This window comes from Hippopotamus amphibius, chromosome 14 (genome assembly GCF_030028045.1).
Source record: "Hippopotamus amphibius kiboko isolate mHipAmp2 chromosome 14, mHipAmp2.hap2, whole genome shotgun sequence".
NCBI classification, from domain to species: Eukaryota; Metazoa; Chordata; class Mammalia; order Artiodactyla; family Hippopotamidae; genus Hippopotamus; species Hippopotamus amphibius.
In genome coordinates, this window is record NC_080199.1 from 79,534,773 (window position 1) to 79,550,791 (window position 16,019).

The 16,019-nt window shown below is 47.7% G+C and overlaps 2 protein-coding genes across 11 annotated transcripts in view; both read right to left on the minus strand.

The window, feature by feature from the left end:
* The window catches only part of IL17D (interleukin 17D), a 28,204-nt gene extending 16,346 nt beyond the window's left edge, over positions 1–11,858 (minus strand). For both annotated transcript variants that reach the window (XR_009049001.1, XM_057707313.1), the window contains exons 1-2: positions 11,712–11,858; positions 10,976–11,271 (exon numbers count right to left, since the gene is read on the minus strand). Coding sequence is in view for 1 of the 2 variants with exons in the window: in XM_057707313.1 (XP_057563296.1) it covers positions 10,976–11,271; positions 11,712–11,726 (311 nt within the window). In the remaining variant the exon portion in view is untranslated. The remainder of the gene's footprint in view (positions 1–10,975; positions 11,272–11,711) is intronic.
* Positions 11,859–13,073: 1,215 nt separating this feature from the next.
* IFT88 (intraflagellar transport 88) overlaps positions 13,074–16,019 on the minus strand; it is a 79,686-nt gene continuing 76,740 nt past the window's right edge. For 7 of the 9 annotated variants that reach the window (XM_057707307.1, XM_057707306.1, XM_057707308.1 and 4 more), the window contains one exon: positions 14,172–15,984. In XM_057707307.1, coding sequence (XP_057563290.1) covers positions 15,859–15,984 — 126 coding nt within the window. In that variant the 3' untranslated portion in view covers positions 14,172–15,858. Of the gene's footprint in view, positions 13,436–14,171; positions 15,985–16,019 lie in introns of those variants that run through there. The other 2 variants (XR_009049000.1, XR_009048999.1) reach the window with 2 other exon arrangements.

A 16,019-nucleotide genomic window follows, 5' to 3' on the forward strand; every position in this document is an offset into this window, starting at 1 on the left:
GGCAGTCTACCCAGTAAAGACTTCAAGGCAATTATCATAAAGATGATCAAAGAACCTGGGAGAAGAACAGATGCACAGAGCGGGCAGCTAGATGTTTTAAACAGAGAGTTAAAAAATATAAAGAACAACCAAACAGAGATGAGGAATACAACAGCGGAAACAAAAAATACCCTCAAAGGAAGGGACAGATTAAATAATACAGAGGAACAGAAGGGCAAGCTGAAGACAGAGGAGTGAAAATCATTGAGGCTGAACAGCAAAAAAGAAAAAAAAAAAAGAAATAAGGACAGTTTAAGAGACCTTTGGAATAACATCAAGCATACTAACAGTCACATGACAGGGGTCCCAGAAGGGGAAGAGAGAGACAAAGCGGCAGAGAATATATTTGAAGACATACTAGCTGGAAACCTCCCTGACCTGGGAAAACAGACATCCAGGTCCAGAAGTACTGAGAATCTCAAACAGGATCAACCCAAAGAGGACCCCACCAAGACACACTGTAATTAAAACGGCAAAAGTGAAAGGGAGAATATTAAAAGCAGCAAGGGTAAAGCAACAAGTTATATACAAAGCAACTCCCATAAGGCTATCAGCTGACTTTCAGCAGAAACCCTGCAGTCAGAAGGGGGTGGCATGATGTATTTAAAGTGATGAAAGGGAAATAGGTACAACCAAGAATACTTTGCCTAGCAAGGTTCTCATTAAAATTTGATACAGCAATAAAAAGAGTTTTACAGACAAATTAAAAAGAGTTCAGCACCACGAAACCAGCTTTACAAGAGAGGTTAAAAAACCTTCTCTAAGTGAAAAAGAAAAGGCCAAAACTAGAAAAAAGACAACTACAAAAGGCAAAAGCTCATTGGTAAAGGCAAAGGTAGTAAATCAATCACATACAAAGCTAATAGGAAGGTTAAAAACCAAAAGTAGCAAAATCATCTATACCTGCACTAAGCAGTTAATAATAAAATCAAAAGATGTAATAAAATATGTCAAAAACGGTAATTGTGAGGGGAGGGGAGTAGAAATGCAGGGTTACCAAAATGCTTTTGAGATTAAGAGATCAGCAACTTAAAAAACAAGCATGCATATATATTTACACATATAGATTGCTATATATAAACCTCATGGTAGGACGTCCCTGATGGCGCAGTGGTTAAGAATCTGCCTGCCAATGCAGGGGACACAGGTTCAATCCCTGGTCCGGGAAGATCCCACATGTCACGGAGCAACTAAGCCCGTGCGCCACAACTATTGAGCCTTCGCTGTAGAGCAAGTGAGCCACAACTACTGAGCCTACGTGCTGCAACTGCAGAAGCCCGAGTGCCTAGAGCCTGTGCTCCACAACAAGAGAAGCCACCACAATGAGAAGCCTGCGCACCACAATGAAGAGGAGCCCCTGCTCACCGCAACTACAGAAAGCCCACGCGCAGCAACAAAGACCCAACGCAGCTAAAAACAAAACAAAACCCTCATGGTAACCACAAACCAAAAATCTAGAATAGATACACACACAAAAAAGAAAAAAGGAATCCAAACATAACACTAAAGACAGTCATCAAATCACACAGAAAGAGAACAAAAGAAGAAAGGATCAAAAAAGAACTACAGGGGACTTCCCTGGTGGTGCAGTGGATAAGACCCTGCATTCCCAATCAGGGGGCCCAGGTTCCATCCCTAGTCAGGGAACTAGATCTCACATGCATGCTGCAACTGAGAGTTTGCATGCAACTAAGGAACCCTGGAGCCACAACCGAGGAGCCTGCCTGCTGTAACTAAGGAGCCTGAGAGCCACAACTAAGACCTGGTGCAAACAAATAAAGATGAAAACTTTAGCTCTAGAAGACACATGCACCCAATGTTCACAGCAGCACTACTGACAATACCCAGGACATGGAAGCAACCTAAATGTCCATCAACAGACAAATGGATGAAGAAGATGTGGTACGTGTATACAATCGAATATTTCTCAGCCATAAAGAGAATGAATTCATGCCATTTGCAGCAACATGGATGGACGTAGAGATGATCACACTAAGTGAAGTCAGAGAAAAGACAAATATCATGACCTCACTATATCATATGATCATATCACAAATATCATGTGACACGTGGAATCTAAAATATGGTACAAATGAACTTACTTACAAAATAGAAACAGACTCACAGAAAACAAACTTGTGGTTACCAAAGGGGAAGGGGGGGAGGATAACTTAGGAGTTTGGGATTAATAGATACACATGACTATATATAAAATGGATAAACAAGGCCCTACTGTATAGCACAGGGAACTGTATTTAATATCCTATAATAAACCATGATGGAAAAGAATATGAAAAATATATATATATATATTCAGATATATATATACACACAGTGATTCAGATATATATACATACATACATATATCTTCAGATATATGTGTGTATATATATATCTCAATCACTTTGCTATATATACTAGAAACTAGCACATTGTAAATAAACTATGTTTCAATAAAAAAAATTTTTTAAAACCAGTTCTAAGAGGGAAGTTTATAGTGACACACACTTACTCAAAAAATGGACAAATTCCTAGAAGCATACAATCTCCCAACATTGAATCAGAAAGAAATAGAATATGTGAACAAAGCAATTACCAGTAAGCAAATTCAATCAGTATTTGAAAACAAAACAAAACAAAACTACCAGCAAACAACAGTCCAGAACCAGATGGCTTCATGGGTGAATTCTGCCAAACATTCAGAGAAGAGTTGAAGAGCTGACGCCCATCCTTCTGAAACCATTCCAAAAAATCACAGAGGAAGGAATGCATCTGAACTCATGTTATGAGGCCAGCCTCACCCTGACGCCAAAACCAGACAAAGATATCACATAAATAAGAAAATTACAGGCTAATGTCACTGATGAACATGGATGCAAAAATCCTCAACAAAATACAAGCAAACTGATTTCAATAATACATTAAAAGGATCATACATCATCGTCAAGTGGGATTTATCCCAGAGACGCAAGGGTTTTTCAATATCCATAAATCAATCAATGTGATACCCCACACTAGTAAACTGAAGACTAAAAACCATTATGATCATCTCAACAGATGCAGGAAAAGCTTTTTACAAAATTCAACATCCACTTCTGATAAAAACTCTCCAGTACTGGGTATAGAATAAACATACTACAACCTAAAAAAGGCCATATATGATGAGCCCACAGCTAACATCGTACTCAGTGCTAACAAGCTGAATGCAGTTACTCTAAGATCAGAAAGAAGGCACGGATGCCCACTCTCACCAGTTTTATTGCACATAATATTATAATTCCTAGCCACAGCAGTCAGACAAATTGGAAAAGAGGTAAAACTTTCACTGTTTGTAGATGACATGATACTATACGTATAAAATCCTAAAGACACCACCAGAAGACTACTAGAGCTAATCAATGAATCTGGTAAAGTTGCAAGATACAAAATTAATGCCCAGAAATATGTTGCATTTCTATACACTAACAATGAAAGATCAGAAAGGGAAATTAAGGAAACAATCCTATGTATCATCACATCAAAAAGAATAAAATACCTAGCAATAAACCTACCTAAGCAGACAAAAGACCTGTATTCCAAAAGCTACAAGATGCTGATGAAAGAAAACAAAGATGACACAAACAAGGAATTCCTGGGTGGTCCAGTGGTTAGGACTCTGACTTTTCAGTGCCAAGGACCCAGGTTCAATTCCCGGTCAGGCAACTAAGATCCCACAAGCCGGGTGGCCAAAAAAAGAAAAGAAAAGAAAAGAAACAGATGGAAAGATATACCATGTTCTTGGATTAGAAGACTCAATATTATCAAAATAACTACTCCATGGCAATCTGCAGATTAAATGGAATCCCTATCAAATTACCAATGGCATTTTTTACAGAACTAGGACAAAAAGTTTTAAAATTTATATGGAAACACAAAAGACCCTAAATAGCCAAAGTAACACTGAGAAGGAAAAGCAGAGCTGGAGGAATCACGCTCCCTGACTTTGGGCTATACTACAAAGCCACTGTAATCAAAACAGTACAGTATACTAGCACAAAAACAGACACATAGATCAATGGAACAGGATAGAAAAACCAGAAATAAACCCACACACCTATGGTCAATTAATCTAAGACAAAGGCGGCAAGAATATACAATGGAGAAAAGACAGTCTGTTCACTAAGTGGTGCTGGGAAAACTGAACAAAGACATGTAAAAGAATAAAATTAAAACATTCTCTAACATCATATACAAAAATAAACCGAAAATGGATTAAAGACCTAAATGTAAACTGGATACTATAAAACTCCTAGAGGAAAATGTAGGCAAAACGCTCTTTGACTTAAATTGGAGCATTACCTTTTTGGATCCATCTCCTAGAGTAATCGAAATAAAACAAAAATAAACAAATGGGACCTAATTAAACTTAAAATCTTTTGCACAGCAAAGGGAACCATAAACAAAATGAAAAGATAACACACAGAATGGGAGAAAATATTTACAAACGATGCCGCCAACAAGGGATTAAGTTCCAAAATACACAAACAACTCATGTAATTCAATACTAAAAAAACAAAACAAAACAAAAAACAAAAAACACCCAAACAACAAAAAATGAGCAGAAGATCTAAATAGACATTTTTCCAAAGAAGACATACAGGTGGTCAAAGAGCACATGAGAAGGTGCTCAACACCACTAACTATTAGAGCAATGCAAATCAAAACTACATGCATACCAGTCAGAATGGCCACCATCAAAAACTCTACAAACAATAAACGCTGGAGAGGGTATGGATAATAGGCAACCCTCCTATAACGTTGGTGGGAATGTAAATTGGTGCAGCCACTATGGAGAACAGTAGGGAGGTTCCTTAAAACACTAAAAATAGAGCTACCATATGATTCTACAATCCCACTCCTGGGCATATATCTGGAGAAAACCATAATTCGAAAAGATATATGCACCCCAATGTTCACAGCAACACTATTTACAATAGCCAAGACATGGAAACAACCTAAATGTCCAGCAACAGAAGAATGGATAAAGAAGATGTGGTACATAAATACAATGGAATATTACTCAGCCATAAAAAAGAATTTTGCAGCAATATGGATGGACCTAGAAATAATCATGGTAAGTGAAGTCAGAGAGAGAAAGTCAAATATCATATGATATCACTTATATGTGGAATCTAAAATGATACAAATGAACTTATTTATAAAACAGAAACAAACTCACAGGCATAGAACAAACTTATGGTTAAAAGGGGAAAGGTGGTGGGCAAGGGATAAATGAGGAATTTGGGAGTAACATATACACACTGCTATATATAAAGTAGATAAACAACAAGGACCTACTATTGTATAGTACAAGGAACTATACTCAGTATTCTATAATAACCTATATGGGAGAAGAATCTGAAAAATTATATATATATACACATAATACATATACATGTACATATGTCTGCATATGTATATATTATATACATACATATGTATATAAATGCATGTATACATACATATATGTATATATGTGTATACATATATGTGCATGTATGGATAGATATAATTGAATCATTCTGCTGTACACCTGGAACTAACACAATATTGTAAATCAACTATACTTGAATTTAAAAAAATAAATTAAAAAAAATAGAACTCTCACCTTAAAAAGAGCTGGTTTTCCAAAAAAATGTGGAAAAAATTGAGAGAAATTAAGGAACAATTCCATTAACCATATCAAAAAAAATACTTAGGAATAAATCTAAGGAGGTAAAAGACCTGTACTTGGAAACCTGTAAGACACTGATGAAAGAAACTGAAGATGACACAAATGGAAAGATACACTGTGTTCAAAGACTAGAAGGATTTATAGTTAAAAATGACCATACTACCTGAGGCAATCTACAGATTCAAAGCAATCCTTATCAAAACACTGATGACATTTTTCACAGAACTGGAACAATTTTAAAATTTGTATGGAAACACAGAAGACCCTGAATAGTCAAAACACTCTTGAGAAAGAAGAACAGAGCTAGAAGAATCAAACTCCCTGAGTTCAAACTATACTACAAAGCTACAGTAATCAAAACAGTATGGTACTGCACTAAAACAGACACACAGATCAGTGGAACAGAATAGAGAGCCCAGAAATAAACCTACATACTTATGGGCAATTAATCTATTACAAAGGAGGCAAGAATACACAGTGGAGAAAAGAGAGTCTCTTCAATAAGCAGTGTTTGGAAAATTGGACAGCTACATGTATAAGAATGAAATTAGAACACTCAAACACCATTTAGAAAAATAAACTCAAATGGATTAAAGACCTAAATATAAGATTGGAAACCATAAAAGTCCTAGAGAAAAAGTAGGCAGAACACTCTTTGATATAAACTAGCAATATTTTTTTCAATCTATTTCCTTAGGCAAAGGAAACAAAAGCAAAAATAAATTTAAAAGCTTTGCACAGCAAAGGAAACTACTGACAAAAAGACAATCTACTGAATGGAAGAAGATATTTGCAAGTATTATAACCAATAAGGGTTTACTATCCAAAATACATGAAGATCTCATACAGCACAATATCAAAAAAAACCCAACAAAACTGAAATAAACCAATTAAAAAATGGGCAGAGGAGTTGAATAGACATTTTTCCAAAGAAGACATACAGATGACCAACAGGCACATGAAAAGATGCTCAACGTTGCTAATTAGAGAAATGCAAATCAGAACCACAATGAGATATCACCTCACACCTGTCAGAACGGCCAGCATCAAAAAGAACACATAGTACAGTGGTTAAGAATCTGGCTGCCAATGCAGGGGACACAGGTTCGAGCCCTGGTTGGGGAAGATCCCACATGCCAAGGTGCAACTAAGCCCATGCGCCACAACTACTGAGCCTGTACTCTGGAGCCTGTGAGCTACAACTACTGAAGCCCGTGCACCACAAGAGAAGCCACCGCAATAAGAAGCCCGCACACTGCAATGAACACTAGCCCCCTCGCAAAGCAACGAAGACCCAATGAAGCCAATAAATAAAAAACAAGTAAATAAATTTAAAAAAAACACACAAACAACAAATGCTGGAGAGAATGTGGAGAAAAGAGAACCTTTGTGCATTGTTGGTGGGAATGTAAATTGGTGCAGCCACTATGGAAAACAGTGTGAGGGTTCTTCAAAAAACAAAAAAAAAGAAATAGAACTACCATACAGTCCAGCAAATTCCACTCCTGGGCATATATCCAGAAAAAAATGAAAAAACTAATTCGAAAAGATACATGCACCCCAATGTTCACTGCAACATTTCTTAACTAGCCAAGATATGAAAGCAACCTAAATGTCCATCAACAGACAAACAGATAAAGAAGATGTGGTACATACACATGCAGTGGATATCAGCCATAGAAAAAGAATGAAATTTTGCCACTTGCAGCATCATAGACGGACCTGGAGGGTATTATGCTTTGTGAAATAATTCAGACAGAGAAAGACAAATACCATGCTGTCATCTGTATGTGAAATCTAAAAGAAGAAAAGCATAAAGATAAGAAAATAGAACAAACTTGTGGTTGTTACCAATGGGGAGAGGGAAGGGGGCAACACAGGGATTTTACATTGTCACAGTTAATCCTCTCTCTCTTCTGTAACGAAGGCTGTGCCGCGGCACTCCCACTGTGTGGGAGGGCCTTCCCCTCACACCATGCGAGCTCGGCCCCATGGGTGCCCCCACCAAAAAAGGTCTCTCGGTACAGTTTTGTTTTTGTTTTTTAATTAGCAATGGATTTCTTTTTTAAAATATTTATTTGGCTGCACCGGGTCTCAGTTGCAGCACGTGGGATCTTCATTGTGGCGCTTGGGGTCTAGTTCCCCAATCTGGGATTGAACCCGGGCCTCCTGCACTAGAGTCTTAACCACTGGACCACCAGGGAAGTCCCAGTACTGTTTTAATATGCCTCAGGGTGAGGTGTGTCCACCTTTCAGAGCTGGGTCCTGTGACTTCCCTCCATGGGACTGACCACCGCCTCTGTCCTCCTTTCACTGGGTCTTTTTTTTTAATTGGAGTATAGCTGTTTTACAATACTGTGTTAGTTTCTGCTGTGCAGCAAAGTGTATCAGCTATATGTATACACATATCCCCTTTTTTGGATTTCCTTCCCATTTAGGTCAGCACAGTGAGTAGAGCTCCCTGTGCTATACAGTAGCTTCTCATTAGTTATCTGTTTTATACATATTGTCAACAGTATATATATGTTAATCTCCTAATCTCCCAATTCATCCCCCCCCCCCCCACTGCCCCGTGTCCATACATTTGCTCTCTGCGTCTATAAATAAGACTGTCTACCAATTCATCAGGTCTTTTTCTTGGTTTGCAGGAGCTCTTGATGAAACGGGCCCTTTGTCACATAGGTTGCATGTATTTTCTCCCAGCTTGTCCTTGTATTTTTTTTCTCAATTTTGCCAAAAAGAAATGGCATATAATTATGTAATTAAATTTATCAACCTCCTCTTTTATGACTTTGGGGGTCTGTGAGCTACTAAATAGGCCTTCTCTCAAGAGTATAAATATAACTGACCGCATTTTTATGTGTTTTTGTGGTTCTATTTTTCAGATTTAAGTCTGAGTCATCTGGAACTTATTTTCCTACAAGACTGAGATCCAGCTGTATCTTCTCCAGCTGGTTGCTCAGTCCCAATGCTGTTCATCAAATGGTGTCTCTCCCCTAAAGATACAGAAAGCCACCTTATATTCCAAATTTCCATCTTAAAGCCTACCTTATCCACCTCAAGTGATCCTTTCTGGGCCTTTCAGGTTTGACGTGCAGTCCAAAAGTTTCCCCATGCATCTTTAAGAGTTCTGTTTGTAGCTGTAAATACCAGTTCTGAGTCTGAGCTGACACCACACACGTCAGGCCGCTCTTCTGCTCTTCCGATCTTGCGGGGCAGTAACGTCTGAGCAGCCAACCAGGGCCTCCCCTCCCCTCTCCCCGCCGCCTTAGAAGAGGCTCCGGGGTGCCAGAAACTCAGGAGGTGGGGAGGCGATGCTTAGTCAGGGCACAGGGCGGGTCTCCCGGCAGCACCGGGCAGGGCAGGGCACAGCTTCAGCAGCCACCCACCTGCAGCCCTGCCCCGTGCCCATCCTGGAAATCATCCTTCCTGCAGGGGGTGGAGCCATCCGGCCTCCCCGTGCTCCCCGAGGGGCACTCTCACTAGCCTTCAAATGCATGAAAAATGACGCAGGAGTGGCTCCTGTTCCCAGGCCCAGGAAGCTGAAAGGCTCCCAGGCAGGACCACACGACACTGGGTTCCTGGCAATCACCTGCCCAGCCGTGCCCTTCTCCCTCTGTGCGGGGGTCTTTCCTGGGGAGACAGAGGCGGCCGTCCCCAGGAAGGTGCAAGGGCAAGTCAACCACAGCGCAGCTCTAGCCAGACAACTCCTGCTCTGAGCTGAAGCCCAGACCTCTCCCGAGGCCACACTTCCACCGCACGCTCTCAGGGCCGGAAAATCCAGCAGGCCCAGCCCCGAACTCATCTCCTTCCAAAGAACCTGCTCCCCACTCTGCTGCTAACATACATCAACATTCCAAGCCAGATGCGTGGCAGACACACCAACAGGAGGTCCTGAGTAACAGTCACTCTGCTGCCTGGAGGTCCTCGTGGTCCACGGGCCTCAGCCTGGCCTGGGAGGCAGCTACCCGCCTGGAGAGAGTGGTGTGTTGCTCCGCGATGCCAGGTAGTGCATCAAGGGTGTCCCATGAGGCCAGAGAAAGAAGAACGGGACAAAACCCACCCTTTGTGGCCCTGGGAATAGTGGGGAGAAAGAGGAAAAGGCGGAGACGAGGCACCACTAGTGTCCCGAGGGCATCACACGGAGGAGGGAGCCAGGGGGCTGGGCCCCACTCCGGGCGCTAAGGCTCGAAGTCAGGCTTCTCTGGACGTTCCCTGCACATCCCCACAGTGTGGACGTGGACACTGCGAGCCCCTCCCTCCACTGAATCCTGCCACTTTCACTTCTTTAAATATCGTTCACATTGGTCCTGGTCTCACCTCTTCCACGACTCCAGCTGCCTGTGTCCAGTATGGCTTCCTCGACCGAAAAACATCCTCAAGGACAAATATCAACCTTGCAACACTGCTAAGCACAGACCCAGACCCAGACCCAGAACCAGACCCAGACCCAGACCCAGACCCAGACCCAGGCCCGCGCCCGCGCTCGCGCTCCCCGCCACACGCGCGCCCACAGACACACACACACGCCTGGGCTCCTCCCTCTTCCCTTCCTCCGGATCACCCGTCCCTTTCCCGAGGCTGTGGCGGTGAGGGGGCCCACCTTCTCCAGCCTGCCTATGAGCCCTCGGGATGGTGACACCGCGCACGGTAGCGGGGAAGGCAGGGGACGGTCATACGTGTGCCGGGGACCCCAGCCACGCTCTGCCCTTCCTCGCAGGTGACCGCTCTCCCGAGCAACCCGGGAAGGACGCCAGTTCTCCAGCGAGCGCGAGCTCGATGCCGGTCCGGCCTCACGCCCCCCCCACCCCACGCACACTTAACTCTTCGTGTCCAATCACGCCCCGCCTCGTCTGCCCCCCCGATGACCGCCACCACCCCTCCTGTGGACCACGGGTCCCGAGCGTGTGCTTCCGAGGGTCCGTGCCCGGCGGCAGCCTGACCAGCACAGGCGCCCGAGAAACGGCCGCGAACCCCCACGTCAGACCCCGCACAGGCCTCCCGCGCGAAGTCCTGTGACAATTAACCGAGGCTCCTTGGGCTGGGCCCGCGTGGACCCCACTCAGCCACGTACCTGGCAAAGCGCAGGTGCTCGAGACAACTGGGGCGTCTGGAAGACCGAAAGGTGAGCAGGGGACGCGCGTCCCCGGGGAGGGAGGCGCCGGGCCCCCCGGGAGGGAGCCGCCCCCGCCCGCGCCCCGCGCCCCCCGCGCGCCCGCTCACCTGTAGGCCCAGGGCGACACGCTGCGCAGGTTGGTGGGCGGCCGGAAGCGGCGGTCGGCGGGCCTGCCCCCGGCCGGGCAGCTGGCGTTGCGCGCCTGCTCGCGCGGGCCCAGCTGCAGCGTGTGGTGGAAGGCGCCGAGCACGCCGGCCGCCAGCCGCCCGTACAGCTGCTCCAGGAGCTCCTCGGGCCGGTCCGCGCAGCCCCGCGCCCGCGCCGGCCGCCGGCCCGCCCTCGGGGCGCCCCCCGCCCGGCCCGGCGACAGCGCCAGCAGGACGCCGGCCGCCAGCGCCCAGACCTGCGGGACAGGCCGCGCTCAGCGCCGCGCGGAGGAGGCGCCCGCGCCCCGCCCCGCCCCGCGCCCCCAGCCCCGGTCCCGCGCCCCGCGCCCCCAGCCCCGGTCCCGCGCCCCCGGGGCCCCGCCCCCGCCCGGAGGATGGGTGCGGACCACGCCGGCCCCCGCGCGCCCTCCCCGCCCGCGCGCCGCCCGCGGGGACCCCGGGGCCCTGCCCCGCGCCGGCCCGCGCGCCCCCCGCCGCCGCCGCCCCGCGCCGGGGTCCGCCCGGGGCGCGGGTGCGCGGTGCGCGTGTGCGTGTGCCGGCCGGGCTGCTGCGCCGCGGGCTGCGAGTGCCTCTGACGGCGCCCGGGCCCCTGGGCGGCCCCCGCGTGTCCGGGGCGCGCGGGCCCCACGAGGCCGCCCGGGCCCGGGTCGGACGGCGGCGGCGCCCGGGGACTCACCGGCGGCCCCAGCATCGCCCCAAAGTGGCTCCGGTGGTCGCGGAGGCGCGGACACGTCCCGAGCGGAGCCGCGCGGCGCCGAGCGGAAGGAGGCGCCTCGGCTGGAAGGGAAGTCGGTGGGTCCGGCCGCCGGGAAGAGCCTCCCGGACGAAGGCGCCGCGGGAGCGGGACGGCACCTGGAGAGGCGCGCGGGGCCTGAAAGCAGCCTCTTCACCACGACTTCCTCCGAGGGACTGGAGGTGGAAAGGGTTCTGAGAAGGGTGGGGAGGCCGCTTCTCCTTCCCGCAAACGCCAGGGAACGGCCCTTCTCTGCCCCCTCAGCAACTCCGAAATCCAAACACCAAACATTCTACCCAACCTGGTCTTTGACGGCTGGAACCGGGCATCCTTGGCGCTACGGTGTCGGGGATTCTTCGTGGCGACGGGACTATACACGCGAGCAGCGTGTAAAATAAGCCCAATACTTTGTAAATAAAGTCTACTTACAGAAGGAATTCTATTTCAAGAACAGAAGCAAACGTGCTGGTTCGTTCATTCTGTAAATTAACGCTTAATGCTTTTTAGGTGGCAGGCTTGTGAAAACCCAGCAGTCGTACTTCACCAATAAAAACAAAAGATCGGTAACAGCTGAAAGGTTTTTGAAGGGATAGAAAATACACAATTTATGTTCCCTAAATGGTTTCCAGCTTTGGTATTTGACTGCCTTGTAAATCACTGGTTAAACTACATTTCAGTTATGCTGTGTAGAAAAACACTTTTGTAAGCCTTGAACATTCTATAACTGAAGAGTTTCGGAACTGTCCTATTTACTGCTAAGAATCCCACAGAAATCTCCAATTAAAGCGTTTTAAGCAATTTACAGCTTGGTGAGTAAACGTTTGTTTTTAGGTTACAGAACTTTTTCTGGTTAGTCGATAAATTGTGTTCTTTTTGGTAGAATGGGAATAAACATATCAGTGCACAAACACACTTTTTTTTCTTATTTGGTAGAAGTGTGGGACTCCTCTAGGAGAGACGGCAGTTTCATCCTTTGAAAGGTAAGGCGATATAGCACCAGGCTGCTCGTTCTGCATATTGTTCAACACAATGCCTTCCCCTGTCTCATACCACGGCAATTTCTCTCTCTTCCCTTGTTACTTGGAAAGGAAAATATTTACTTTCCAACAGTTTTCATTTTGTGAAAGATCATCAACTGCTGAAAATGCCCACCCACGTGATAGAACATAACATTCGTCTTTGTGGTACGAAGCAGAGGTGAGAAACTATCTTCTCAACAGGTGCAAAATGCTGTCCCTAATCAACTGCCCTCAAACCTGAACACACTGATGAACATGTAAAATAAGCATGTTAATAGTTAAATCCAACATTAAGACAAGTGAGAAAAAGACAACAAAATACTCAGAAGCAGCCTCAGCATGTCCCCTTGGAAGCTCACGCCTCTCCAGGGCTCTCCGCTGAAGGCGTGATCGCCCCAACCTCACCCTCAGCCCCCAGCGCCAGGCGGCTGCAGCTCCCTGGCAGGGGCCAGGCGGGTGGGAAAGTCTTCTGGGCCGGGGCAGGGGTGACTGCTTCCACTTACCTTCCCAGGTTGCTGACGGATCCCGGCCTCCTCCCCTCCTGTAAGGGTCAGGTCTTGCCGCCGCAAGTTCTGCTCATCTGCCGTCTTCTCGGTCAGCACCTGGGGCTCCCAGCACCCCTGCACGTTATTCCCGCACCTGTAACGCCTGCGGAGGAGTCACCCCGCACCTGGCCTCTTACTGGCTACCTCAGCCCCACCTGCCTTTTACCCCCCCATCACCTTTCAACTCTGGAAGCACGAGCTCACTGCCCCGCCATGGGATCAGAACCGATAACTGCTCCCCATCCGCCCCAGCACCTTCTCTCCGCATCTGTCCTGCAGCCTCCAACCTCGCTTTCCGATCCTGCCCCTTTACCAGCCACCCGACGCGAGTCCTAGTTTCCGTCCCCGTCTGGGATAGAGTTCGTGGTTCGACACTATTACCACGTCCCTGTAGACCCCCCTGGTCCCTCGTTCCTCTTTAGCACTGCCACGTCCGCCTGGAATAACCCCAAGCCTGCTCAGTTCACACCCCGGGGCGGACCGCACACGCGGAGCCCCATCCGCACACGTGTCCACCACACTCTCTGAGTCACGTTCTCTTTCTCCAGGATGGCGGATTCCCGTTTCCTTCCTCAGGTTTCTACTCCCCATTTCTCACCCGTGCTCCCCACGCATTCCCTCTGGCCTCGCTGCCCCCAGCCCTCCTGTGACGGACGGCCCGTGACTGACCTGCTGCCCCCGGGCCTGACAGAAGCAGCACCGCCGTCAGGCGCTCAGCTCCGCGGCTGCACTGGCTGCCTCAGCCTCCCTCCTCTGGTCCTCACGGCCCCCACCCCCACCCATCCCCACCCCCACCTGCCAGGGAACCTCCTGCGCTCCACCTCCTCACTGTGTGCTGAGTCTGGCCGACACCCCCACCTCTCGGCCAGGCCGCAGCCAATAGGTCCGAGCCCCCTGCACCCACCTGCCTGCCTCAGGCCTCAGTCAACCCGTCGCCGTGGCAGCCAGCTGGCCGCTGTTCTAGAGGTGAAACCAAAGCACAGCACTCGCCCTCCTTGAGCAAAACCTTCCAAGGGCGTCTCTGCTGTTCCTATAACAGAATGAGACCCAAACTCTGCCTGTGGGCTCTACATGACGTGCCCCTGCCTTCCTGGCGGACCCCACCCCCTTTTGCGTTCCTGCCCACACAGACGCCCCCAACACACTCAGAGCTCTGGTCCGTGTGTCTGCACCTGCGACTCCTTCTGCCCAGGGCACCGCTGCCCTCAGGCATCTTCCTGGTGTTGATACACGTGCTCTCCTGGAGGGGCTCCCCCCGCTGCACGCACTCCCTGTGGCATTCCTCCACTTCATTTTCTTAACTGCCCTTAATAACACCTAAAAACCCATTAAAAACACACCCACTGTCTGTCTCCCCAGGATTCAAGCTGAGGGCAGGGCCTCGCTGTCATGACCGTACCCCCAGAATCTCACACACACTAGACGTTTAGTGTCATTGGTGAACGCCTGCCCCATCAGAGCATAACCTTCCCTGGGAGCAGGGCATGCGCTCTAATTCTGGTGCTTCCTCTCCGGCACCTAATGGCTGTGTGCACTGCAGAAACAACGCACACGGAGGTGGAGGGAACATCCTCTCTCGTGAAGTCTTACAGACGAGCCACGTCTCCCCTGACTGCCCATCTCTGCAGGTCCTCTGGACAGTGCCCGCCAGCCCGACACACTGCTAAGAAGGGCGCAGGCCGTCCTGGCCTCGACCCCACACCCTGCGTCTCAACAGGAAGCATCCTCGAGGCTGCCGGTCACTCGGGGCTGAAGGGACTCCAGGGAAGAGCAAGGGGCCGTGGCCTGAGTTCTCCCTCACTACCCGTTACCGCCTCCAAAACACAGCTGCTCTACTAGTGTCACAGTCCCCACCAAGCAGACCTTCCAAGACTCAGTGTCCAAACTCCAAGCAATGTAGCTTCAACAGAGGCTCGTCAAGGGTACGGCCAAGCAAGCTGCAAACCGTGAAATCAATGCAGTGTTTTGGGGGCTTCCCTGCTGGTCCAGTGGTAAACAATCTGCCACGGGGCAGCTGAGCCTAAGTGCCACAACTAGAGAAGAGAAAAACCACACGCCACAGCTAGAGAGAAGCCCGTGCGCCACCGCGAAGATCCTGCGTGCCGCAGCTAAGGCCCCAGGCAGCCAAAATATAAGATCAATATTTAAATGCTGATATGTTAAATATATATATAATGCTTTCATTATTCATACTTTGTTTTAATGAAATTATAGAAAATAGCAGCACACTGTCATAATAAGTAACAATACTTACACCTGTGTGGAGGTACAAAGTAGTGCTACAAGATTTATTTCTTCCTGTGGGTCAGTGTTTTCAAAAGGGCAAGTCGATGGCCTAAAGTACTATTTTCATATGTTTTTATTCCATTGAAAGCAAAACAAAACCTAAATCCATGCTCATAGAACAGAATACACGTATTTAAAGTTTTGACAGTGTGCACAATTGAAGTTTGGATATTTAATCCAAAGTTTAACATATTATAAGGCAATTTCTTTCCTTTAATAAATAATATATTAAAATATATACTATTCTGGAAGCAAATCATCTCCTAACTCTTCATCAGCAAAATCATCCTCGTCGACTCTCTTTTTGGCCGCAGTCTTGGGTCTTTCTATTTGAGGGCCAAGTGGGTCCACGTAGGAGGCATCTAGGTTTCAGAACAGACGGTCACAGCAGAGGAACAGGG